The 25,876-nt window shown below is 36.9% G+C and overlaps 1 protein-coding gene and 1 long non-coding RNA gene across 6 annotated transcripts in view; one reads left to right on the top strand and one right to left on the bottom strand.

The window, feature by feature from the left end:
- Window positions 1–2,765, bottom strand: part of GABRG2 (gamma-aminobutyric acid type A receptor subunit gamma2) — a 67,239-nt gene extending 64,474 nt beyond the window's left edge. For 2 of the 5 annotated variants that reach the window (XM_071814794.1, XM_071814795.1), the window contains exon 1: window positions 1,928–2,765. In XM_071814794.1, the coding sequence (XP_071670895.1) occupies window positions 1,928–2,034 (107 nt within the window). In that variant the 5' untranslated portion in view covers window positions 2,035–2,765. The remainder of the gene's footprint in view (window positions 1–1,927) is intronic. The other 3 variants (XM_065849213.2, XM_065849214.2, XM_065849215.2) reach the window with 2 other exon arrangements.
- The window catches only part of LOC139829115 (uncharacterized), a 401,519-nt gene that overhangs the window by 226,999 nt on the left and 148,644 nt on the right, over window positions 1–25,876 (top strand). The gene's annotated exons all lie outside the window — the stretch shown is intronic.

Here is a 25,876-nt window from a genome sequence, read left to right as displayed (position 1 = left end):
CCTGGTTATAAATAAACAGTATCTAAGTTTAGCTTTTATAAATCCGTCTTGGCCCATGAGTTTCCAAATCTAAGAGTAAGGTTTCTTTCACAACAGGAGAAAAGTGTCCTGATTATTAGAATTAGAATAATATTTTCAGATTGACTCATTTAAAATATTTATATAAAGCAGTAAGGATAACTTTCACCTTTACTTGTAGCTTTCTAATATTGTTTCTCGTCTGTTATTTACTCTTTGAAAGTATAAAGTCAGGAAGCTGTCAGAGGAAACCATCTTGGCCATGAGATGGCTCTGAAGAGAAAACAGAACCTTTTGCTGAGATAAAACTTTAATTTGCATTATGAAGAGTTTATTTGAAAACTTATGAAATCACTTAGGCAAAATTCTTCTCAGGGTATGTTATTCTGAAAGAGTGAAAAGAAGGAAGCGTGTTCAGATAGATATCTGGGATTATTTTAGTGGAAGTTTTGTGTCAAAATAATCTGAGACTTTGTGTTCATGAAATCCTGTAAAAGCTCGTTTTCCATCACTGTTTTCACATAGTAATCTGAATTTATTCTGTAAGAATCGGAGATACCTTACATGTCGTACTCCCAATAACAAAGCCTCATGGTAGGTACACCAAATTTTATTTCACTTTCTACTCCATTTTCAACCATTTTAAGTTTCTTTTCACAGGAATTCTTCAGAGCCCTTTTTTTTTTTTTTATGAGAAGAAAGTTACTCTAAAGCCCAGCAACTTTTCATTTCCTTGGCCAATGATTTTTGCCTTTTATTTTGCCTAGAACTGAAATCCTACCACTGCAGCTTCAGTGGCTGATTTTTCTTAAACAAATTAACAAAAAGGCAAACAGAACCCACTTTTTAGTATGGTAGTGTCCAGGTAAAAGAAGGGGAGATAAGGAAGGTGAATTCAAATGAGAAACTGGATGCATACAGCACTAATAGTAGAAAAGAGAGCGGGCACTAACTTCTTTAATGGATCAATGACAACAGGACTTATGCAGCTGTGAGAAGAGGCTGTTCCCCAGGGCCAGGCCAGGTACTTTGCAATGCAGTGCTGCTTTCTCATCTAACCTGTTAAATGCACAGTCCACAAATTTTTGCAGGAACGTCTGGTTCAGCGTAATGCTTGGCACTGCAGCAATACTCACTCCTCCCCTCCACTTTCTACTTATCCACGTACAAACTCCTTCCTCCTTTGCTGTTAAGATTTTTAGCTTTTTACATTTATAAATACAATACACATATGCAGCATGCACAGCTTGTCTTCAAACAGCACATGTGTCAGTGAGGTGGGGTAAATGCCATTGTAAACATTCATCTTATATGTTCAGTGAACACTATTGTATCCCTTTGCTTGTTCCGTCGGCATTTAAAGCATTTCGGTAGCTGGGAAACGCAGGCAGCAGCTCGCTGCCTCCTGGGGAGGCTTATGCAGGGACCTGCAGCCCCATCCTTGGTCCTTGATCCTTCCCCGGCTCTGACAGAGGAATAAACCTCAGGCACCGGGGAGCCCGTAGCCCGGGCACAGCCATGATGTGGCTGCTGAGGTGAAAACAAGCGCGAATGCACTGATATTCTGCCCACAAAACACAGCTGTACTATAACTCCGTGCACTGTAGCAAACAATAATTCAGAGATAAAAGGCTTCATTAACATGGCATCACATTCTGTGAAACGCCCGGCATGTACCACCATCATACACACCCGCTGCTCGTCCCCCCTGTCCATTTCAGAGCGACAACGATGTAAGAGAAATAAAACATTGTAAGATCTCAGCAGCTAGGAAATAGATGAATGTAATGCCACCATCCAAACCTCCGGCATTCTCACCGCAGCTCTGCACATTTGCAAACAGATTCTTCGCCCCCCAGCCCTCCCTCACCCCCCACCCCCCCAAGCAGAATCAGAAAGCACATCTTACCACTGGATGAGAGAGAGGAACAGAAGTGCCCACACCATCATTTTGAGAGAAAATGCAGGATTCAGGAATGCGGTGCTCCCCAGGCTTGTCGGATTTGGAGCAAACATCTCTTTTTCTCCAACCCCCCCACCAGTTTTTTTCCCCTTTCCTCTGGGTTGCAGATGGATCCGTCTCCTTCTTTAATTTTTTTTTGTAGCGGTTCTCCCCCCCTCCCTACCAGGTCCCGTCAGTGGGATGATACATTGCGCCCAGCTGCGGGAATTAATATGCAGGGGGACAGAAATTAGATCTGCACAAGCCCTTTGCAGATATAATCAGAAACGTCAGCTCAGGCAGCAGGCAGCAGCTTCCAAATCTAGGGGAATAATATAATTGGGAGAGAAAAAAAACAAAAACAAAAACAAAAACAACAAAAGAAAAAACCCCAAACCAACAAAACCGCAGACACTCGGAGAATAAAAACAGTCAAGGAAAGGAGAAATACATGCACACATTTACAGAACCACTCACACACATGCAACAAAACCCGATAAAGCAATAGAGCAAATGAGAGGAAAGAAAAAAAGAAAAAAAGAAAAAAATAAAGCAATGGATCTTCTGCCTGAATGCAGATTAACTCTGAGGTCAAAGTGGAAATGATGCACTCTGCTGCAGCACAGATTAACACATGCGTGGTGTCAGCCGGGGTGCTTTTTAACCTTTGATTACACATATGCAGGCAGCCTTGCTTTTCATTTGGGAGGCAAGAAGGATTTGGCAGGCATAAAAAGGGAGGTTGGAAGGAAAAGCTTGCCCTGTGCTGCTGAGCATCCTCATTTTTCTAAACAGCCTGGAAATCGTGATTGCAAAGGAAAAAAAAAAATGAAAGGATGGATGGGGGAGTGGAAAAGGGAGGGATGGTTGTTGCTAAGTAACTCAGGAAATGGGGAAAGCAGCATTGGTGGAGTCAGTATGAATGAGGTGATTCAGAGTGTCATAGAATTAGGGGGAACATGCAAGGTTTTTATCTCCCCTCCCCCTAATATAACCAGGCTACACAGACACAGGAAATACTTCCTGGCCAGGGGGGAAACACTAGATGGCTATAAAAACTGGACATAGACAAATTTTGGTACCAGAATCCCAAATTCATTTGTCCAAAATTGTACTTTAGCAGCTCCTAGTGAAGTAAAAATTCAGGGAATCTCATGATTTCCCAAAGTAAGAGCACCTCAGTCTAAAATAGGCACTTGGACCATGACCTGCAATAACCAATTTTTCATTTGCCCAATTTTTTCTGCTTAAAACCAAAGCAAATACAGATAGCATCAAGCCTCCCCAGTGTTGTTTAGAAACTGTGGGATTGCTGCACAAACATAATTATCAGGAACTGGGACATGTGAGCTGACACTGTTTCAGTTCCAAACCCATCTTTTCTAAAACTCAAGGGGGAAATAAAGAAATAATTCTTCTAAAGAAATGGAGAGAAAATGAAATGCTCCTAATAGAATAAAAGCATCAAAAATTCCCTCTGGACTGAGTGTAGTCTGAATCAAATTTGATGTCTGGATCCTGCTCAAACCTGCCAATACTCAGGCCAATCTGGTAAATATCAATGTCCAAATGCAGAACGAAATTTATCCATCAAAAATGGATAAAGTAGTTGCTGTCCCAGATTCTCAAACAACACCCCACATCCAGCCTTCAGCCATCAAACAAATTTTTTTTGTTTCCAAACATGACATATTTAACTATAATAGCCCAATGATAATATTAGTCCTGTAAGTATTTTATTAGCTGCACTTTCTATTCACATTGTTAATTGGATATCAATGGGATTTGATGGACAAGTATACACTGAAGATTATGTAGATTGTTCTGCGTATTAAAAATTACATCATCATTTTATGATCAATTTTTCATCTCAGATCTACTTGATTTTATTTTCTGATGTGTGCAGTTGACGTTTAGGCACTAAGGTAGTGGGGATTAGGGCCTTCGACCTCTGATACAGTCAGTTTTTCAGTGTTCCTAGATGGTAGATAGCACAGTTAATATCATTTAGATATCAAAATTCTTGACCACAATACATTAAACTTATCCGTCAATATTCAAGTAATAGCAATTTTGACGGTAAATAATTTCAAATGCAAAATTGTCCTTGCAGTCCTTTGCAACCTTGGCCTGAGGGAAAAGAAAGCAAAACCAGGTTTTATGCTTAATACATTTCAATATTATAATCTCTGGTTATGATGATAACATTTGCTGTGAAAAAAGTTGTTTATCTGTAGCAGATAAAACTGCTACAGAAAACAGAAACCTAATAGGCTGTTTTCTATTTGAACACGTGTTGTCTTTGAAGCACAGAGTTCTGCTTCTTGTGCCCACAACTCAGATCAGACAGTGATGTTTCAGAATTCCATCATAATAAATTATCACAAAGGACCAAATTTACATGAGAACACTGCCTAGTGTGAAATGTTTTCCTGACACCTTTTGTGTGATAAACCAATCCCACATAGTAATTTGCCCCTGAGCACAAATGTGGTATCTTCACAAGAAATGACTTAACAGTTTTTTATGGAAAAAATGTCTTATGAAGAATAATTGAACACAAAAGTGATTGTTCCGAAAACATGCGTTCTGTATCAGACCAGAATAACATTTCCAAGAGTATCTTACTGTACTTTGGCAGACAGCTTGTCCATTTACAAGGAGGTTCTCAGCTGCCATTCATTTTCCAATGTGTCTGGATCTTTAAGCCCAAAAACAGATGGCTTTTCCTTACTCTAAAATTGTTTTTTGTCGTGTATCAAATTTTACGTCATACATTAACAACGAAGATAAAAGATATGTGCAAAAAAGCAAATGCAAAAAAAAAATAAAGTATTATACAGGATAGATAAAGTAGAAAAAAGGACACTGCCAATGTCAATATATCACCAGGTAATCTGGAACTTCTTTCTGCTTCAGTTTCTAATTCCTTATGTTGCTTTAGACAAAAATCAAAAATAAAATGCTAATTTCACTATTTCTCAAGTGGCATAAGATTTGGGTAAGAGGTAACTGTTTTTTATGGGTTGGGGACGGTTTCTTAAATGCAGAAGAAGGAAACACCTAGGTAGCTAAATTGTCTAGTGATGATTTAGGAGACTGCTAATTGCATAGCAAGCATTGTTTTAGTACTGAGAAAAATAAATGTATCTAATTACTTTTAGCCAGAAATAAAATATCCTAATTATTAAAAAAGGCATTTTGAACTGCATGAATCTGCATATTTTCAAAAATATCTTGCTTAAAGCTATACATAAATATATATTTTATAGTAGTAGCAATGACATTGATAACATTTTGTTTTCCCCCAATATTTTCCTAGCATTTTCTAGCCCTGGAGAAATATACAAATACTGAACTTGTGAGGAAAATAGCATCCAATATAAAACATTTCTTAGATGGCATTCTAGGATTTGATACAATCTAGCACTTTTCCCATGGCCTATCTTCTAATACATTTTCTGCTCATAAGTAAGGGTATAAATTCTTTTTTTTTTTTTTTAAGTGGAAACAACTGAAAATGAGTGTCTTCCATAACTCATGGTAGCTCACGGTTTGGTACATTTAGTAGTATACGTATGTTTTTGTGGCTGTGTATGGGAGGTGTGTGTTTTTCTATTAGCATATTAGTTTATTACCTCACTGATAAATACAATTCTGTACTAGAGCAGGAGCTCCAGGTCTGGCTACTTCCTGACAAGAAAGGGACTGTGGGTGGATTTTCCAGTTAGAAGACCTAGATGTCTAATTCTCTTTTAATTCCTGTGCATAACATATGGAGATTTTGTGAAGGAGCGATATATGGAGGTGGACTGAATAGAAGTTATGTCTGTAGTGCTAGACTAAAATAATAGTTTAGAGATTATTATTGACTTCTTAATGGACAGGGAATCTGGGCCTTTCAAAGAGTTTTTTAGTCAAGTCTAACTGAACTTTATTGCAAATGCACATATTTTTACATTCATATCAGTGCTAAGCAGATGAACTACGGTGCACCATGTATCCAAATACAGATCTGTCTATTTTGGCAGATGTAACTTAAAACTAATTGTTTATTGTTATATAAGTAAAAATAGTCGCTTTTTAACACTGAATCTCGCTGTTGTTTTTCCCTTCTACATCCTGGATGAAGGAGTCAGACAAATTGCTTATCATTGGTGTGCAATATGGATGTTCTAGACTGGCAAAGTAGGACTCCAGATGGATTTTATTATTTAACTGAAAAAGTAAAATTTAAGCATTGTTTTGGTGCTATTTATTAGAATTAAGAGGATTCACTCGAGCTGTCATAATACAAGAAAAAAAGACTAAAAAGGTGAAAATAAAAATTCTTTAAAGAAATCTACCAAGCTGAAGTCAACTTCTTAGAGGATTCAACCTACTGTATTATTTTAAAAGCCAAAATCTTGTGCTGCTTGGGAAATGATTTTTTAAAGAATTCTCTTAGAGTTTAGCAATGAAAAAATGGAAATTCTTTCCTAAGTATATACAGTGGTATTTCAGGCTTTTATGCAAAGCGAACATTTTTTTTCAGAAAGATTTTTATTTAAACAGTTTCATCAGGTTTCTATTCTAAGCAACCACTCTCTGAGTATTTGACTTACAGAAAAAAAAAAAAAAAAGAAAAAAGCTGGTAGCCTAAATACAACCAAAACACAAACCCAAAATACTGTGTTTGTTTACATGCTTTGATCTTGTGCTAAAACACTAAAGAAAACAAGTTTTTGGCTAAGAGCTCTCTTGCTGTACTCAGATTTACAAGCTCCTGCCAGCCACAGGCTTAACGAATGCAATTTTGTGCTGTAAACATCTAAGATTCTCTTCTCATAAACCTCCTTCAGCAAACTGCATTCCCCATCTCCCTGCCCCGACCCGAGCAAGCATTCTTATCCTGGAACTGTATCTAGAGGACCCAGTTCCACTGCACTGAACTCGTATGTAATTAAATCACCACACTAAGATGCTTTCTTAGGAGCAGAATAATGATTATTTTCTGAGCAGTTTTATTAATGCCTGTGAGAAGTGTCTCCTCCACGGGAGTTTCAAAAAGGCATGATTTGCAGAGCAATATTTTGATATGTATTCATATAAATTCTTTAGCAGCATTTCTTGTGCACAGTATTTTGAGTGTGTTTATACTGTATAAAGAGCTTATGTCAAAACCCTGTGTTCAAACCATAACTTTCTCCCCACACCTTCTGCTAGATCTCTAAATTTAAGACCAATGACTTTTGAAAACATCCCACGTAGGCAGGTTCTGTATCCTGCATTCTGGTACTGAATGGGGGGACAGGAGAATGGTAGAGTTGTCTTCCTTGTGCTCCTGAGAGTAAAAAGTGAGGGACAGCAGACAGACAGTGCTGCTGTCCCCTCTGGGATAATGCCAGGATCTTCATATGGAGGAATGAGGGAACCCTATTCACAGAGTACATACTTTCAGTGGGACAAGTTTAGTTCAGTTGTTTTTAAGTCCGATTATGATCAGTGATCATTCAACCCACTGCATACTTGTTTTGGAAGTTACCTTTCAGTACCTGTATGGCATAAGTAAACGTGTAACTACATGTATTCTCTACTTAGTAATGAGAGAGGAAAAAATAAAATGTGTACAGAAGCGGCACTGAGTGCCAAAGGGAAAGACACATTAGAAATTTGAGGAAATAATTTTGAAAGGATACTTTCCAATGACTATATTATGGTACTTGAATATATGTGTATTGGAATAAAGCCAAACAGGTGTTCTTGAAATCATCTAAGCAGCAGCACATTTGATGGACCAGTATGCTTGCAAGTATATTTTCATCTGCGTATACTCACAATGAGAAGGATTAATGTGTTCTGTAAGTGATTTGTTACTGTATACATAACAGAGACCTCTGAACACTCAGTTATTTCATACCGCTAATGGCTACTTTGCAATTATATTGGAAACGTTCACTGTCCACTATCACTCTATTTTATGTTAAGGTATAGTTGAGTGATAAAGTGAGGAACAGGATCCTGCTTTTTTCCTTTAGTTGTCCAATTCTGTCTTTTTGTGTTCTTTACAAAGCATGATTTCTTATCCTTTTGGAAAATTAAAAATTTAATATTTTTTCTTATTTACTCTTACCAAAAAAGTAACACTCTTGAAGATGCCAAATCTGTTCATTCAATCTGTGCACATCTACAATATTAGTTTTATTCCCACATGAAGAATGAAAATTCTCATAGACTAGAAAAACATGGTTCATTCGTTTATTGGTTTTCCCCAATCTATAATGCAACAAGAACAACATCAACACTAGATACTTGTTTTCTGCACAAGGAAAGATCTCCGCTATCTTAGGAGTGATTACTTCTTTCAGAAAGAAACATTTTATCAGTATATAGTTTTCAGAAGAGTAAAGTCTGCAAATTCTTGACAAGAGGCCACAGGAAGCAACTTGAAATGCGTGTTTAGAATAAAGCCCAAGCTCCAGCCTCCCAAACTTTGATGATAATTAAGAGCATGTTTAACTGCTGTCTTTGACATCGTGGTTATCTAAATCCAGGTCTTTGCACATCAATGCAAGGAAAGGCCACCCCTTGACAGAAAATAGTTTAACCTCAGAAAGTCAATTTTCACAATTGTAATTACTGTTTTCTCAGTAAAGATATTTTTACTGTTTCTGATTTTCTCTCATACCAAGGAAGCAAGATCTAAAAGTAAAAGCAGTAGAAAACCTGACTTTGTTCATCAGAGAGTATTTTAAGACTCCTGTCTCCATCGTCTGTATTATAGCAAACACTCAGAGCATGCCACTCTTTCTATCAGACCCAGCCTCATTGACTTTTTCTGTGGTTGTCATTCCTTTCGTATAGAAAATCTGACTTGACATACAATGTAGGTTTGACATTTTACTTAGTGTTCACTAATACAGAGCAAAAAGCTCTGCATTTCCATGCCAGACTCAGTATTTCCTTTAGACAGTTTACATAATCTTCAGATCTATTTTGATGTATCATTATTTCCTGTGACTGCAAGATTCAAAGTCTGTTTCCATCAGCACGGGAGCATCTCCCTCCCAAGTAAATGTGAGGAAAATCTTCCTGCCGTTTGTGTAAGAACAGGTTTGGGCACAGGTTTTGTGCAGGTGAGTGGAGCGGGAATGGCCACATCAGGAGGGGATGTGGAGTTGCTGAGCTGTGCAGCCTGTGCTGGCAAAGCCTTACAGGCAGCCTTGCCAAGAGAATGTTATGTCCATTCCGCATAACCATTACAAATGGATTTTGATATCTTCCTCCAAAACATTAATGGAAGTAGTAGGCATAAAGAACATTTTTTTTTCCCCTGCAGAAAGAAGCAGTCGATTTTCTAAAGTGTTCTATTAATTATGCAAGAGTAAGAGTAAGGATACACAACAGTATAAATAGTTATCAATACAGTATTAAACATCTGTTTTTCACATCTACATTTGAGTTATAAGGTGGGCTTATCTTTTGTTCATGTTTTTTGCCTTTATATAATGCTGAAGAAGTCGTCTCATGATATGGCCCTGTTTTCTCTTCAGGTTAAGCTCTTTTGATGTCTGTAAACAAACTTGCAGCATTTTGAAAGATCACATCCAGTACAGTGGGTGCAAATACACCTTGGAAATGTTACCTGATAACAGTGGACCTGTGCTGGCAGGCAGGGAATGCACATTTGTTACTCTGGACTTTTGATACTGTGTATGATATTCTCATGAGCAAACTAGGGATATATGATTTAGTTCTAGAAATTTGTTCTCAGTTGTTTTCAACAATTTTCTTTAAAAATGCTGGAGGGTACTGAGTAGGATTCGTCAGGTGTTGATTCTGGACCTTTTGTTACGAAAGATATTAATTAATGATCTATATTAATGAAATCCTTACTATATTCATTAAGGATGCTAAGCCAGAGGCAAGAGGGAGTTGGGCATGGTAGGAAATAGGGTTAGACCTTAAAAAAATAGAAGTGGATCTGATAAAATATGATGAATTTCAGAATATTCAGAAAGAATGGCCAGAAAGCCTGAAAAATGTTTTCAAAGTAAAAGTGAAAAAACTGAGTAAATGCAGTTCAGTCTGAGACGAATGATGTCAGCTTTTCAAGTATGTACTGGTGGAAAGAGGAAGGGAATAGCTGCTCTTTCTGTTTTGAAGGATGATTGAGATTTATCACAGATTAACTATCTTTGGATATCTCAAAATTCCTATTTACGGTAGGAATCCAAGAGCACTGGAACTGCTTGCTGAGGTCAATCATGTATATGAGGTCCCTTCAATGTTACTTTCTATGGCTGATAGAAAAGTGCTATGTATAAACTAAATAAGGGGCTGGAATCAAACAGACAATTGTTTAGTTAAGCTGTTAAACACAAAAGTTAAAAAGGTGGTCTCCTACATATCTTTTCTAATTTATTTTTTTTCTGCAAGAACTGATAGAAATTAATTCATTTAATAGGTTTAAGGGCAATGAAAATATTTGATGCCACAAAAAAACAAAGGCATACATTTTTTGTTATTCAGATGAGAAAAAAAAAGAGGAAAACCATACATATTAAAGGTAATGAGAAATGAGGTATATGAGTTAAAAAGCAAATGGAGAACATGTAATGGGAAATTAGGAGTATTGCTTATAAGATCAAAAGAAAATGACAAAAAAAAAGTGACTTCCAAAAATGTTATAAGTTTATAGACTCTTTTCATCTCTGTCTGTCAAGCTTAGTTTTCCAACATGAAAGTCCACTGCTAAGTAATGACTTTCAGAAAAATATTCCTAATAAAAACCTGAACCCTATTACTTTTCAAGTTATTTGGACTTCTATTACTTACAACATACTCAGAACCGTAACTGCATAGAAAATGTCTTCAAATTGCTGGGACTGCAAGAGACCTGTAAGGCTTTTATTCCTTTTTTTGCTGTTTGTTTGTCTTTTTTGTGTGATAGTTTCGTAAATGTTAAAGAGTAGCATCATTCTCTTACAGTGTCCTCTTTTGAGCCTGTAAATGACATGGACCATATAGTGACAGCAAACAAAGGGATCTGAATCATCCCTTCTCCCCTGAAATGGAGATTGTGTGGTGATCTCAGTTGCAGACTAGATCCCAGCTTTTACCTATGTTGACAAATTTCTGTTTCAATGTTTCTCTATGGTTTTAAGAATCCTATTGCCCCAAAATATAAACTTCCTAATATATTTTGAACAGTGAGTTATCAAGGGAAAATGAAGTCATATAGTTCTGTGTCATACAAATATACCACTTAGTAAGTTAGGTGTGTACTGAAAGAAACGTTTCTCCTGCTGTGAAAACTTATACTCACATCTTTGTCCTTCACTGCCTAACACAGCTCATTTTCTCAGATGAAATGAAGCTTGAGAAGCTGCTTTGTGGCCATATATATAGTGACAGGAAGTACAGAAATGGTAGGAATTTAGTATTTGACTCTTTTCAGCACTATAAAGCTCTCAGAACTGGGACTGAGGACAGAAAATCTCTCTAAAAATCTGTCAGAGAAAAATGTAGCTTATTGTCAGGCTGCACCCTGAGGCCCGGGTACATTGTGGGGATGTACTCAGAGTCAGAGGACAGGCAGGGACTGCGTGGGGTCTGACATCCGACCTCCTCCTCAAAAGCCGTGTCAACTCTGACTCACTTTAAACCAGGCTTTGCTGGCCAACTCTAGAAAAGCTTCAAGGATAGAGATTTCACAACTTTTCTTGGCAATCAATTCCAATCCTTAATTATGCTCATAGTGAGTTAGGTGAGAGGTGTAGCAAAGCTTACAAGTATAGATTCAAAACTGAAATTTTGCAGACCTCAGTAGAGATGTGGAAAGTAAAAAAATCAGAAATTTTAATTTGGTTTAGAACTGATTGTCCTACTGGCCCTGAAATATTATTTTACATGTGAAATTTCTTTCTTTCCACTCTTGAAATAGATAAGGTCACCCTAGTACCCAGAGTTTGGCTTGGAAGTACCCAGGCAGGCAGAGGAGAACAGAAAGCAGCATTTCCTGCAGGCAGAATGCCTTGCTGAGATATGAAGGGATTTAAGCTGCAGGTTACAGTGCCTCAACAGATGCACTCTTTGTTTTTATGAGTGTAATTTTCTACTGCAATGTCAGGCCGTTCTTACTTTCATGTAAACAGATATTGTTCTTTGGGACTGCTCCACTCAGTTGCATTTCCCAGGTGCTTATTCCAGGGTGCTGCTGCACAGCCCTAAAGGAACATGTGGACAGTTTTTCCGGGGAGGAAAAATACTACTTAACACTGTTTAAAAGAGGCAACAGATGGGGAGACTATTTCTCAAAATAATCCTCCCTAATGGACATTGCAGTCACAATCCTCCAGAAAGAAGAGAAACAAATCTCTTTGCAGCATCTGTGAAGGGAAATCCTGGGAAAACAAATAAATTAGGCTCTTTTAAATATACAAATGATTGCACAAGGGCTCAGAGTTATTTATACGTAATAACATGTTTGCTTAGTTACTTCCTTCCATTTTATTTATGAATGGTTTAACTGAATTTTCAAATGTGTTCTGTCAGATCACACTAACAAGCCTGGTTCTTTTAAATTCCTTCAAAGTAAGGACAGAAATTTGCTTAAGCAGCTGGGAAATTCTTGATGTCAGGATCCCAAAGGTAATGCCAGCCAAGCTTAGGGTAGTTTTCTTACCACTTGTTCTTGTCCTTCTATCCCCTTTTTTTGCTTGAAATGCCATACGTGTATGCAAATATTTCTCATAATTTCTGTTCTCCTCTTGGTTGTGAATAAACTATTGATCTAGAAAACTTCACAGAGTTCTAGTTCTGTCCCCATTCATTTTTAGTGTAATTAAATAATATTTTCTTTATTCTGTTTGTTGATCTGGGCAGTGTCTTGTATATTCCTTTATAGTGTCTAGAGGCTAATTAGAATAATTGATTCACTTTGTCACATTCCTTACAGGTGCTCTCTAACATTTCAGTTTTGTATTTATAAGTAGACAGTTTTCTTCTTTTTTTTTTCTTTTTTTCTTTTCCACAGCTCTCTTTTTCAAAACTCCTGCTATTCCCAGAATTTGCATATTCATTGTTTGATTTGGTCTATTAATTTGTATGGAAATAAACATGGATTTTCCCTGTAGCAAAATGTTACAGAAGGAGATCCAGTACTGCTAAAATGAGTTAGACTAGAGGAATGAAACAGAAAAAAAAAAAAAACAACAAAAAAGTGTGCTGGAAATAGGCATAAGAACAGATGGCCTAAGTTTGCTTTTTTAGATATTATATTACATAAAGTGGTAGGAGGGAAACCAAAAAGATAAAAGGTAAATAGCAACCTTTTAAAAAGTGGAAATATTCTGTTGATACTTTCTTATCTAAGCTCATCTACAGTAATAAAGTGAATAGATAGCTTTAATAATTTTAGTTATTCTCTCTGCCTTGTATGAATATGAAAACTGAAAATCACACTGCTAAGTAGTGCCGGTTTCTATATGAAACTGATTAATTCATGAAATGAGATTTGCAAGCATACCTACGGTAATGATGAGTATCTGATCTTTGTGGCTTTTTAAGATGTTTGCATATATTTGAAAGAAAATATTTATTATTTTACATGATCAAATCTGCACGAGTCATTTGCAAATTCAAGCGATATCCATCAGAGAGACTCTGCCACAATGTGTCTCCAAAGGAAAGAGGAGTGGCTCTAGTTTCTGGCTTGAAGCTGTCTACCATACTTCAGGTTTGATTTTTCCAATATTAAACTCTTATATTTAGGAGCTCAGTTACTACCCCAAATTTTGTAACATTGCCAAGAAACTTCCCATTGAATTCAGGCAGCACTTCTTATTTTATTGTGTGATAAGAAAAACAGAATAGACTCAGAAATTCTGCGCAGTGAAAGGTTATTCAACATAGTGTCTGGGACTAGACAAAAGGGGTTTTTTGTGTCATTATGTAATATGGAAACTGGACAGATCCTCATTGTGTTGGCATCGTACTAAAAATAGTTATACATATAAGATTAAAGAACACAGGTCATGTTTAAAATGTAAAGAGTAGTACCAGCAATGCACTGAGTCTGAAAATGGTCTGGGACAGTGGTTAATCACTGTATCATGCCTGAAAACCTTCCAATCCAAAACATTTAATTATTTTGAAGTACTTAGTTTGTAGGTAACTGGTTAGGACACGCACTTTGGAGGTATGCAATGTAGATTTGAATTTATTTAGGTAGAAGAGGGCCCTGAATCTGTAACAGAAATGAATGTTGAAGAGTTTGGTTGGTTGATTGGTTTTTAAGTGAAAAATGCAGGTCTGCCTGGGTTAAAGAAGAAATGAGCCATATCTGAAATTTGTCAAAAGACTCTTCATTACGTATGATTCAAAAACATTTACCAGCACAGTTAGCTAGGATGAGACTGGGAGCAGAACATGAAGTGTACAACTTCTCATGGTCTTTAGGAAGACTAAGTACAGAACCGATCAACATGGTCAAATCAGGTACTGGGAGTAAAAGCAGAATCAGGAGCATCAGCATCTCTCACTGACAGAATCTGGGCCCCATCATGGTCACACAGAGGCTCAATGTCTGGTGTCATACATCAAAATGTATCTGCCTACACCTAATATGAAAGTCCCCTTCAAGCACTTGAATCCTTTTCTGAGTCTGGACAAATACGCTGAAGAGATAATTACGAACAGAGGGTGAAGAAAAAGTAAAATGGAAAAGAATTTCTAAAATATGCTTTTACCTTCCAAAGATGGAGCATTTTAGTGAATACTGAAGGCTCAAACACAATATGAGTTACATCCTTAGATGGTAAAATTTAGTACTGAAGTCAGATGTTCTTCATAAATTTATTAGCTAAGAAACTTTTCTGACTTATTGATTTAAAACATCCTATCTCTCTATTCCTGTCTAAAGCAATTTTTAATACAAGTAATTTTTAATACAAGTATTAAACACTTTTCACTGTGCCATTTAGCTTGGCTACAATGCATCTTTCCAATTAGATAAGACCTGAGCAGCTGTTCAGAGTATAATAATAAACTTCTTTATGACTGTGCTTATTTCATATGGAAAATCAGATAGTTTCATTATATTCACAGCTCTGAACAAAGTAATGCTCCCCTACATTACAAATAGCCATTTTCCTTTGCCTTTTGATGTCTCTTGCCATTTAAAGAATGTCATTTACAATATGCTGGTCAAAATGTCATAGAAATCAGAGCTCTTCTGTGAGCAAATATGGTGGGTCATGTTCGTCTGCGCAACGAGAATGAATGCATACATGATTGATTTATGTCATTTTATATTTTATTTTTGTAATGATGTTTAACATAATGTTGTTACTGTATATCTTCAAAGTAGTATCTTCAAACAGATAATGGATAATTAAATGACATAATTTCTTTAGATTTTAAAGAGGGCTGTGAATGAGGCTCGTGATTAACAGACTTAGCTGCGTGAAGAAACGCTCTCTCTTCTTTTAGAAGCTTTGTCTGTACCAGGAAAAGAAAAATGACAATTGTTTCCTTCGGATTTGCTTCCATTTGTGTTAGCAATGTTTGTTTAAAACCATAGGCAAACATTGATGAGAGTGTGATTCAGACAAAACATAGACAAAGGGGTTTATCTAGATGCCGTTTAGTTCATTGCTTCATTTGATAGATACATTAAGGACTAAAATAAAATACGTTATAAATGAGAGCTGTGTTATACTCAGTCTGCAGCCAGATCCTCCCTTGAGCTGAACCTCTAGTGTTCGGAAGCTTTGACACAGTAATGGCAGAATTCTTCAGATTTTCAAGCAGTTTTTAGACATCTTTCACAGTCTCCATAATCTTTCTTGTAGACATTTAGTTGGCCTGTGTGCCTGTTCACTGACAGAGTACTGCTGCTAAATTCAGTTTAAGAGCTATACTTTCATACGTATTCAATGACTTTTCTAGTCTTACTGGATTATATTCCTTCAATAAATTCTAAATTACTTCCTAAATCTTGCTGTGAATATTCTGTTGTTTAAAGACAAGTCAAAAATTTTTTTTAAAAATAGCGACTCTGATAAAATCAAACACTCCAGTAATTTTGAGGGCATTTATGTTGCATCAAGGCATAATAGGAAGAAAAGCCCCAGGAAATGAACCTTTAAAAGTACGCAGTTCTGCCTAGGCTCAAACAAAGGGGTTTTTTCCTCTCTGCAGCTTTTTGGAAAGCTTTCTTTCTATGCTTACCCTCAATTTCTTGGACAATACTGTACTCTTTAAATCTCTTCTTTACCAGTGATGTCTCAGAGTAGGTTAAAGGAAGCAAGGTTGTTACTAACTTGTCTTACCTTAGCTTAAAAATGCTTGTATCAATTCCAGATGTCTGCTCATCAAATGAGTGATAACATTTCCACAAATTCCGGGTGAATCTATACAAAATTATTTCCAAAATGAATTAGTGTAGGGCTTAAATGTGTTTTCATGACTGACCTGATTTATTAGTCTTTGTGCCATATTTATTTTATTTTATTCTTTATATAGTTTTGTAACACTAGAAGGAGAAAGATAATTAAGACCAATACATATAGTCAACTATTCTTTCATGTCCAGCTGCTCACAGTAACGTGAATGACTCATTTCCAGGGATGACAGCTTTATTTTGTTGCAAAATAATTCTTATTTAGGCTAGTGGCAGAGAGAAAAAGCTGAAGTCAAGAGTCAGTCGATAATTTTCCCATAGCAATTGAACCGTCTGTAAATAACACTATCTGTTAAATATAACAGGTTTGGATAGAAATGTTCCCATAAACTTCTTTCCAGCTGTGCTGACCTGGCAGTGTATGTTAATCCTATCATAGGGAGAAAAACTCCTATGGAAGTACAATAAACTAGCCTCAAGGCAAGGTGAAGAGTCTGCCTTTATATTACTGAACCTGGAAGTGTTCTGAGTGGAAAAAGGCCTTTAAATGGTGAGTTATCATCCATACAGTAGCTGTCTAAATTGTGTTAGCTGCTGTAGTTGTATCTTGCTTTTTGAGAAGACTGCTTGGTTGTAATAGACCACTCCTAGCATGACGCAAAGATAATATCCAATGATCTTTTAGAAACTGTCTTAAAATTTAGGAGCCATACTCTCTATTCTTTAATTTTGATTAAGTTTATTTGCCTTGATTGAACAGCCCTTACCAGAAAACTGGCGAAATAAAATTAGGTAGGAAGCATGCCATGAACATTTATTTCTAATGAGCACTTTCTGTGTTTCTGGATACTTTTCAAACGTTTTGCTGTGTGCATATACATCATGTACCTGCTAGAGCAAGGAATATCTCTGGTGCCAAATCGAGCTGTTTATTCTTCTCCTGTGGGCTTGCACCAACTCAAAGTATATCATACAGCTGGAAATATATTTATCGTATTTATCGTATAAATACATTTAAGGTTTGTAAACAGAGGGACAGTAAATATGTATAGCTCTGTATGTATTAGTTGATGATTAGTCTGTCTACTATGAGCAAGAAAAGTGAGGGTAATGTAACAAGTCTTTACATTTTCTTGGATATTGATAGCATAACACTGGTAACATTTTACTTCTCTGGTTGCTTTTGAATTCCTACCTGACTTTTAACTTTATTTTCACTCCCATATTTTTTACTTTTCCTTTGTATTAGTTCAGTTTCATTAGAATTAAGTTATTCTCCAGTATTTTCAAAATAAGGTTCAATAATGAGAACAAGGGGTACACACGGATTAGCTACAAGGATTTTTCATTTTGGGCTGGTATAATGGAGCTTAGCAAAGAGGTGATTTTTTTTTTCTCATTATTACTTACCATTCTCACATGAGCTCCATTAGAAATTATGGTGTAAATGGCTGATATTATGAAGGAGGGTAAGAACAGAAAGTTTCAAAATATTTCAAAGTATCCTAGGTGAATCACAATTTAAAAAAATTAATAATATAAATGAACTTGTAGTTTATGTGCATTGGGAATAGAAATTCTGTACAGCAATTTTCATGACAAGCCATATGATTTTAGACAAAAAAAAAAAACCAGCACAAACTATTGGTAGGAATTATAGGCATCAGAATACTTTATGAGCCAACTTTAAATCAATATTAACATGAAACATTCACAATGACTGCGAAGGAACATGTGAGTCAATATAAAACATTCATCCACTAAATCATTTACAGTATTTTTTTCCCTGTTCATCTATCCTACTTTCAGATTATGCTTCTAATCTTTGACTTGTTCACTTTTTTCAGCAATGTACAGAGAACTCCTTTGTATACAGGTTTTAGTACTCAAACTGTATAAATAAGTGATGGTTTCAGTTTAGCTGAAAGAAAAGAAAATTTGAATTAGTCCAAATAAAATCTTAGTCTAACCTGATTTTTTTTTTTTCTAATTATCAAACATTTGAAGCAACGGCAAAGGCAACGAAGAGTTAGATTCACAAATTGCCAAAAGCACAGGGAAGATTCTTCCTCTCCCCTCAGGGGAAAAGAAAAAACCAAACCACAAACTCTTTAAAGTATTGTTAGGTTCAATTCCTGCCACTGCATAAGGGATCCAAATTCCAACCCCTAGGAAAACCTTCTGACCTGTGCGTTGTGGGTAACATGGAGTATGGCATTCACTCACCATTCCCCTGTGTGATGTTATTGATTGTTGTATGTTCTTTTAAACAATTACTAAAGAAGAATAGATGTGCAGTGTTGCCATCAATATCTGTATTTCTAATCCCCAGCCTGAATCAGATAAAACTAGAAAAATCAATGGAACTTCAATCACCTACCTTCTGTGAAAGTATCTGGTAAATACCAGTTTATTTTACTAATCAATAGGAAGAAAGGATGTTCTACTTCTAGGCCTAATGGAAGACTAACAGATGAAGGAGATCATATCCAAGTAGGTAGATGAGTGCTGCCTCTTCTGCCATAGACTTTGTATGTCTCATTTCCCTGTCTGTAAAACATGGCTTTAAAGCATGTTTTTCTTTATTTTTCAAAGTATGTTCTAAGATTTCAGAAGAAATAACCCGTTCTTGATGTATACATGAACTACATGTGCCAGTTCTGTTCTCAGTTGTGAGCGCTATTGTAATACGGATAAACTAACTAGCAAGAATTTAAATCTATTAGGCTTCTAAGTCCTAGAGAAAGTTAGTCAGCACGTTGTGTTTTCTTCTTGTGCACAGGATCTCAGTAGCGCTCTCTTTAGCTCAGAATCAAGCTGGATCCTCTTCATGAAACTATGACATCATTACAGGAGTGGCAAATTTGCCACTTATAATCAAATCATCATTTCCTCTGTCAGTTTGGTAGCATTATTAAGTGACACTTACAAGTTATCTTGGTGATTAAAAGAGCTGTTCTTCACAACAAGCACGTAATTTTCTGATTTTCATGAAGAATACAAATCAGGACATAAGGACATCTATGCCAGGTGTGAGAAAATTAGTCTGGAGTTTTACTTCCTTCTTTATCTGCTTCTTAAATATTTCTGTCACTTTTAATATATCTTTCTTCATGTTTTTATTTGATAGTGAGGAACTATTTTACTCCCAGAGGCAATCCTGACAACAACCATGAATGAATATTTTTGCTAGTAAAATGGGAAGAAAAGGAAGGTGAATATACTGATTCAATTGGTCCTGTGGGTTTCTTTTGGAGTTGTCAACTATCATGGTGACATCAGGTGGTATCTGAGTTTTTAGAAGAAATTCTACAAGCCTCATATGAGCAAATAGCATTATTTTTTTCACTCAGGCCTCCCACTCAAATGTTATTCACACTATCTCTAAATGCCATTCAATAAGGAAATTCTATCTCATTACCCTTCTTGTTCTATGTGATTTAAGATATTAAGAAAACTTAAGAAGTATTTGTTATTATGACTTCTTTAATAAAACATTACATAACTGATTTTCATTGAACACAAAATAAATGGTCTCTTAACCCTCCTAGTGATAGCTCTGTGTAAGAAATGGCTGCAGCTCAGTCTGGGGGACTTTTCAAGCGTAGATCTATTTGTTTTCCTTTGATGCACAAGTGTTGAATTTTACTTTCTGCAAATAAAGGACTTTAGCTGCTACAGTGACAGATTCTACTTATTAATTTGACAGGTAGAGACTTAGTCATGGAAGGAAAGTAGAGACATTTATATAGTAGGGAACTATATTCACATCTTCATTGGTATACATTTTATAATCCTTAAGGACTGTATTTCTGTTGTGTAGATGTTTATTTTCTTTGCTGGAAAGGCTAGAATTTCTGGTTTTATACAAGGAAGTTATTTCAAATTCTCTAGTCAATTTGAGAACTGATTGCTATCATATGAGGGCAATCTGCGTACAAAAACACTAGGAAGATGTTTGTACTAGGTTTTCAGAACTCTAAATTCTGAATGTTTGTGCCTCTATTGCAATATTCATAAAGTCAGGTTTGTTTCTGTCATTTGGTATTTATACTAAAATAATAGGCTTACATGCGGTACTTCCTACTAAAAAAACCCCACAATGGAACATGTGGAGTAACATTCTGTCCTTATTTGCACTACCAGGAGTTTGACTTTGACGTGCTTTGTTACCCCTTTTCTAGATCTCTAACATAGCAGTCACATGTTACACAAACATTTACACAAACAATGGTAATCCTGACAACAGTAAGAACTCCTGGTATCTGCAGGTGGTGGCCAGGGAGTCGGCAACGTATCATGTTGGGAATCCTTGAGGGAAGATGGCTGAGATGCCTCCCTGGGAGGGGCAGGTCCAGACTTTGAGCAGGCAATGAGGACTGGCAGGCGGAGCAGGGCTCTCCCAGCCCAGCGCTGCAGCAGGGAGGAATTCTGGCTTTGCTGTGTCAAAGGCTTGCACACAGGAGAGCAATTCAGCCACCTGGTAAAGAATTGAAAGAAAAAAGTATATAATGCTATAAATACATCAAATTGGATGAGATTTTCCTTTTACATCACATGATCCTAAACTATCCATTAGTTTCCACATCTGTACCCCTCTTTGTACATTTCAATTACGATATGTTTTTCTGTGGCTTCCTCAACCTTTGTTCTTTTTTCTTTTCACATGCTTTGATTTTATTGTTAATAATATGTTTTAACAAAAGCTTTTGGAAGACTCCAAAATTGTTGGAAGGAATTTCCAAAATGACAAGTGCTGTCATACTCATCAAAGGAGATTTCGACCAATTCTAAGTGCTTTATTAAGTCTTTGTCTTCAGAACTGACTAGACAATATCTAACTTCATCAGTTCTGTTACAAATTAGAGAAATATATACATATTTAAGATTCTGTTCTGTTCACTGGGAACATAGTATTATTGTTCAAACCTCTACAGCAGTATGTTTCTTGATTGTTCTTTTTGTAGCACAAATTCAATTTTAGATTATGTTTAAAATTATCTTCAGTATTCTTGGTATCAACTGCCAAGCACATGATATTCTGGAAAGCTGAAACTGCTAAAACTCTTATGCAGATTTTTTTTTCTAAATGTTATCCCTAATTTTAGCACTGTTAACATTGCCATCTTGCAGTTATATAGGGGCATATACAGCATGACCTGCAAATAATGTATCAGCAAAGGGTTTTCCCTCCTACAGGCTTCTATTTCAAATGCATCATGAAATCAGAAGGTATGTAAAAGTTATTCTGAGCTACTAGCCCACCTACAACATGTCACTGTGGATTGCTGAAAAGTACTATTAAAAAAATGAATTCAAGAAGGTGAAGAGGATACGAGTCATTATTCCATTTGTTGTGACGGATTTTGTAAGCTGTTCAGCTTCATGAGTCAGTTAAAAGCAAAAGAGAAAAAGAATGTAATATTTCAATCCACAGATTCACCAGTTTCATGAGTTATTATGTTGCCAAGTGCCAGATGGTCAGTGACTTATCTGGGGGTTTATATAATTTATTGAAAATCACATTCATTTGTCTCTATCAAATTTCTATTTATGAACAGTTTGAGGTCTGTCTTGCTATCTTTTTTCCTATGCAGCAAGTGGGTAAATTAAGAGATTTGATGTGTCCTTATTGCTTTGCCCTGTCCTTGGGCAGGAATTCATGGGGATAGTTTGAGCTTCTGGTAGATGGCAAGACAGGATACGTAAAATGCACAATGACTTTCCAGTTCTGAGTCATTAGGAGACCTCTAGCTGAGAGTGAGAAAAGGAGTTGAGCTGGGCCTGGCTGGTACAACCCGATCTCTTCTATGACAAGGTGATGCACCTAGTTGATGAGGAAAAGGCTGTGGCTATTTCCTACTTAGACTTCAGTAAAACCTTTGACACTATATCCCACAGCTGCTCCTGGCTTGGATGGCCATACTCTTTGCTGAGTAAAAAACTGGCTGAATGCTCGAGCCCAAAGACTTGTGGTGAATGGAGTTAAATCCAGTTGGTGGCTGGTCACGAGTGGTGCTCCCCAGGGCTCAGTACTAGGGCCAGTTCTGTTTAATGTCTGCATCAATGATCTGGATGAGGGGATTGAGTGCACCCTCAGTAAGTTTGCAGATGACACCAAGTTGAGTGGGAGTGTTGATCTGCTGAAGGGTAGGATGGCCATCCAGAGGGATCTGGACCAGCTGGATCAATGGGCTGAGGCCAATTGTATGAGATTTAACGAGACCAAGTGCCGGGTCCTGCACTTGGGTCACAACAACCCCAGGCAGTGCTTACAGGCTCAGGGAAGAGCAGGTGGAAAAGGAAAAAGACCTAGTGGAAAAGGACCTCGGGGTGTTGGCTGACAGTGGCAGAATATGAGCCAGTGTGTGTCCTGGTGGCCAAGAAGGCCAACAGCATCCAAGCACACAGCAAGAGCAGTGTGGCCAGCAGGACTAAGGAAGTGATTGTTCCCCTGTATTCGGCAGTGATGAGGCCAGATTTCGAATCCTGTGTTCAGTTTTGGGCCCCTCACTACAGGAAAGACATTGAGGTGCTGGAGTGAGTTCAAAAAGAACAGCAGAGCTGGTGAGGAGTCTGGAGCACAAGTCTGATGAGGAGCAGCTGGGGAAACTGAGGCTGTTCAGCCTTGAGGAAAAGGGGCTGAAGGGAGACCTTGTCACTCTCTACAACTACCTGAAAGGAGGTTGTAGCATGGAGGGGGTTGGTCTCTTCTCCCAAGTAGTAAGTGACAGGATGAGAGGAAATGGCCTCAAGTTGTGCCAGGGAAGGTTTGCATTGGATATTGGGAAAACTCTCTTCATGGAAGGAGTTGTCAGGCATTGGAACAGGCTGCGCAGAGAAGTGGTGGAGTCACCATCCCTGGAGGAGTTAAAAAGACACAGAGATGTGATTCTTAGGGATATGGTTTAGTGCTGGACTTGTAAGTGTTAGGTAAACGGTTGGACTTGATGATCTTAAAGGTCTTTTCCAACTGATTCTAAAATTCAGTAGCATATAATTCACCCGACATTGACAAGATATGAGGTTTGCAGTTCAATAAGGAAAACATGCTTCTGTGCAAGGACAATTACAGTGTTCCAAAAAATGGACCAGGTGACCATGCATAGGACAGGGAGAAAAAAGATGCTCTATGTGAAAACTGACCTTATTTTTGCTGCCCTCAGTTCCTCGTCCCCACCCCTTTGTTTTGTTTTGTTGTGTTTAAATTTATCAGCTCTCATTGTCCAAACTTGTAAGAACTGAACACAGCTATGGAAGGAATTGGCAAAACTCATTAACTTCAATTGCCTCAGAGTTTACTCCTGAGCACTTTCTTAAAAATTCCAATTCATTAATGTAATGAACACTAGTGACGTTTTCTAGCTGAAATTTTTTTAACTAGGGGTTCTGAAACAGAAATGATTTTGAGAATGCACTGAAAGAAGTCCAGGTCATAGAAAGTGTAGTTCCACCATATCCTATAGAGCTGTTCTCTCTCTTAGAAATTGCCTGAGTATCTCCCCAGCTATACTGCACTCAGAGGATCTTCAATCTTGTGTGAACTTGGGGCTTGATGTACAAAGAAGGCAAATGTAAAGTTAGGTAATTAGTTACTCTGCTCTTTAAATTGCAGGTAAATTAACTGTTTGCTCTTTGATACCACTAGGTAAGTGATACTTCCTTTTCTCATTAAGATGAAGAGGGGATAAAAGACTAAAATTATATTATCAGGATAAAATGAAAAAAATAACAACTAACAAAATAAGAAGGGAGGCTGAATAGCCAAGAGTTAAGGCACATTAATGAAGAAGGTGATCCTCACTGATTTAGAGCCACTATTTAGAGCTGGAAAGGAAGGGAAATTAGAAATAGACCCTATTTTTATTTCATTGCATAGTAACCTCAATGAATGAAGTGATGCACTTGAAGTTACTTTGGATATCTAAGAACTTGAGGCAGTTAAAGCTCTAAAAGCTTGGTAAAAGCATTTCAAGGCATGATATCTCCCTGTTAAGGCAGAATCTGTCTTCTGTTACGCACTTTCACTGCTTTGGGTTTGGGATTAAGATTTTTCTTTAGGTCCTAGGTACTATCATAACATAGGAAAAAAACCCCAAAACCCACCAAACTGGGGAAGTAACTACCTGCAACATTCACTGGTGCTCCAAAACTCTAATAAAATGCACATACAGATGGGATGTACTGTCTGTCACAGGAAAAACAGGACATTTTCAAGCTTAGCTCCATAGTCATAGATACTATCATCTTAGTCTAGTAATGTGTTGAAATCATAGGAGCTAGACAACAGTCTAATACTGGGTATTTACAGCCAGTGTCTTGCCTTCAGCCACCAGGAAGTCAACAGCAGAGAACGTAGCTGAAAGCAGACTCCTCAAAGTATAAACTAAATAACCTAACTGCTGGCCTTTTCCTCTGAAGTCGAGACAGCAAAACTGGAGTGAAGCAGTCCCAGCATGAAAGGCACTACATATTACTGGTGGGAACAGACACAACCTCAAAATCTTTGTAGTATTCAAGTCTGGTGGTTTTATTTATGTTAGAGCATGTTGCTTAGTTCAATGTGGTTGTCATTCCCCAGTACTCTTGTTGTGCTCATACATCTGGCAGTAAGCACGAGAAACCTGTTTACACTCTAGAAAGTTAAATCCTGGATTTATCACAATAAAGTACCAAATGAAAAATTGAATAGCTGAATTAGATTAACTCCATTGAATGTCTCATATCTTAGGAAAAAAAAAAAAAAAAGAGTAACCAGAAGAAGACTCCTGCAACGCTGACTCTAATAAAAAGAGATAAGAGGGAAAAATGTGCTGGCTCTAAAATTAGTTTTTCTAAAGGCAGAGGGAATAAATGGAAACTGTATGGTGTTCCATAGCAATATCACAACCCACATGACAGTATTGTGCCCAAGGATAACAGGGACATACCATTCATTAGATACGTGATTGATGGGAAGCATTGATAATGCTGATGAATCTATAATACAAAAGGAAAAAAAAATTAAATAGAGTTATCCAAATGAAAAGAGAAAAATAAGTAAAAAATTTCTGCTCAGAATGATGCATTAATTTACCATTCTGTTGAATTTGTATTCTAGTACTGGTCTTAGTAAAGCTCTGTGTGCCAGTTTGAGGTATTTAGTGTGATATTTAATTTAAAGCTGTGATTGACTTCTGGAAAATCTAACAAGCATTTAGTTTCATTTATTAACATCTAAAGATGCAGTATTCATCATCAGTGATTTTAATTAATGTTCCCCTTCAGCAATGATATACAACAGTTAGGTGACCTTGATGAGAGAACATTCCACACTATTAAATAACAGACATACAGAAAGATCATTTTGATTTCTGTGTCTGCCTTATTCATTCATTCCTTTGGCAAAAATTGTTCTTGGTAGAATAAAGCCACGCATGCAATAAGACAATTATTTGAATGCTAATCCATTTTTCTTTAACTTTTAAACTGAAGTTTAGCTTCCTTAGGGGGGATTATAGTTAGATATTAAAGGTCACTTCCTGATGAAT

This window comes from Patagioenas fasciata, chromosome 14, assembly GCF_037038585.1.
Source record: "Patagioenas fasciata isolate bPatFas1 chromosome 14, bPatFas1.hap1, whole genome shotgun sequence".
Lineage (NCBI taxonomy): Eukaryota > Metazoa > Chordata > Aves > Columbiformes > Columbidae > Patagioenas > Patagioenas fasciata.
This window is presented reverse-complemented; position numbering and strand designations above follow the sequence as displayed.